Source organism: Aplysia californica, unplaced genomic scaffold (assembly GCF_000002075.1).
Source record: "Aplysia californica isolate F4 #8 unplaced genomic scaffold, AplCal3.0 scaffold00152, whole genome shotgun sequence".
Classification (NCBI taxonomy): Eukaryota; Metazoa; Mollusca; class Gastropoda; order Aplysiida; family Aplysiidae; genus Aplysia; species Aplysia californica.
In genome coordinates this window covers 907,196-909,019 of record NW_004797422.1, presented here as the reverse complement: position 1 = coordinate 909,019, position 1,824 = coordinate 907,196, and the positions used below count along the sequence as shown (strand labels likewise).

The 1,824-nt window shown below is 36.9% G+C and overlaps 1 protein-coding gene across 1 annotated transcript in view; it reads right to left on the bottom strand.

Annotated features, from left to right (window-relative positions):
* LOC101845165 (organic cation transporter protein) overlaps positions 1-1,824 on the bottom strand; it is a gene marked incomplete in the record, with an annotated part of 19,820 nt that overhangs the window by 8,117 nt on the left and 9,879 nt on the right. The window contains 1 exon segment of the mRNA XM_035969526.1: positions 1,312-1,415. Coding sequence (XP_035825419.1) covers positions 1,312-1,415 — 104 coding nt within the window.

Here is a 1,824-nt window from a genome sequence, read left to right as displayed (position 1 = left end):
TGTATGTATGTATGTATGTATGTATGCATGTATGCATGTATGTATGTATGTATGTATGTATGTATGTGAGTGAGTGTATGTGTGAGTGTGTGGGTACGTTTGTAAGTGTGCAAGTGTGTGTTTGGCTGTGTTTGGTCTTTAAAACAACAACTATGGAAGCATAGTCATGCAGCATATTATGAACAGTCCGGTCATTGTGTCCCGACGCGATGAAATCAGATGCTTGTCAGTTTTTGGACATGTGGAATTATTGGTAAAATCAAAAAGCTTGTTCATAATTCATTTTGCCTTTGCTTAAGAAATTATCCACCTATCTTGAATAGAAGTCGAGACATTTGCGATAAAAAAAGAGAGATAGAAAAGGTAAAATTAGCTAGAAAATAGCCGTCAAATCTTTGAGACTTCCAACGCCGTAGTGTCCTTTGAAACTGAAAATTTACCCTTTTTGTGCCTTTTATTCAATTGTAGTAAAATCCACACGGTAATGAGTCAATCAAATAGATAAAACATGGCGTGGGAGCGGAGCACTGTGTCGTCAAACACCATAGACACCATACGAAATTAACAACAACAGCAACAACAACAACAGTAACAGCAACAACAACAACAACAACAACGACAATAACAACAACAACAACAACGACAACAACAACAACAAAATTGGAGAATAGTCATGCAGCCTACGCACAGTCCAACTATTGCGTGGAAGCGCGATGGAATCAGGCGCTTGTCAATTTCGGGGCATATGGAATTATTGTTATAATCTTAAAGCTTGTTCTTTTGTTTCACCTTCGATTTAAAAAAAAAAAAAATACGTATCCATCTATCTTGAAAAGTCATGTGGTTACTTGAGGGAGGCATTGCACTGCCAGGAGCGAAATGCTCGCAGATAAAGGGATTTGAAAACAACAACAACAACATCTTGAAAAGAAGTTGAGATATTTGCGATTGGAGGAGGGAGAAGGCGCATGATGTCAAAGGTAAAATTAGCAAGAGAAAGGCTGTCAAATTTTAATGACTTTCAAACTGTAGTGTCCTGGAAACTACACATTTACACTTTTTGTACCTCTTACAAATTTAAAAAGAAAAGTAAAATCCGCACCCAGATGTGTTTTTAAATGGAGACAAATAAAAGGTGTTAAGAAAGTAAAATGAAAATCGATAAAAATTGCCTGACAGGCCTTAAAAAAATGTTGGGCTCTTCTATTTCATTATTTTGACAAGCGCCTGATTTCACCACGATGCCTCACTTATAGATCATGTTGATGTGAGCAAACAGTTAATCAAAAAGACAAAACTAGCAGACAGTACTTGTCTGAGATAAATCCAAAGGTGATGGAGCCTACGAGCAGTCCGGCCATGTAGATCATGTTAGCGTGAGAGCGGAGTACAGTGTCGTCACACACCATGTTCTCCTGGGGACCCAAAAACAAAAGTTAAAAAACTAACAAACAAACAAATAAACAAACAAAACAAACAACCCCCCCCCCCCCAACAAATTAGAGAAAATATTTAAAACGAACTTTTCCAAGTAGCCTGCTTTAATATCTTATAAAGAATAAATAGAACTATTACTTTATTTGTAATATATTTTTCCTTTAAAAAACGGAGGGTTTGTTTTCCTTTGAAAGTGTCTTGATTTGCAGGTTATAAAAGAAACAACAACTTGAAACTTGTCTCTCTGCAATGACAATTGTTTAAAAAGACTGAAAGAAAAAACCCATCACTTCTCTTACGCCTCATAGACGTTCTTATCCTTCACACCACTTTCTCATATTTAAGAACTAAAGCTGATACCTCCTCCTCCTCCTCCTCCTCCTCCTC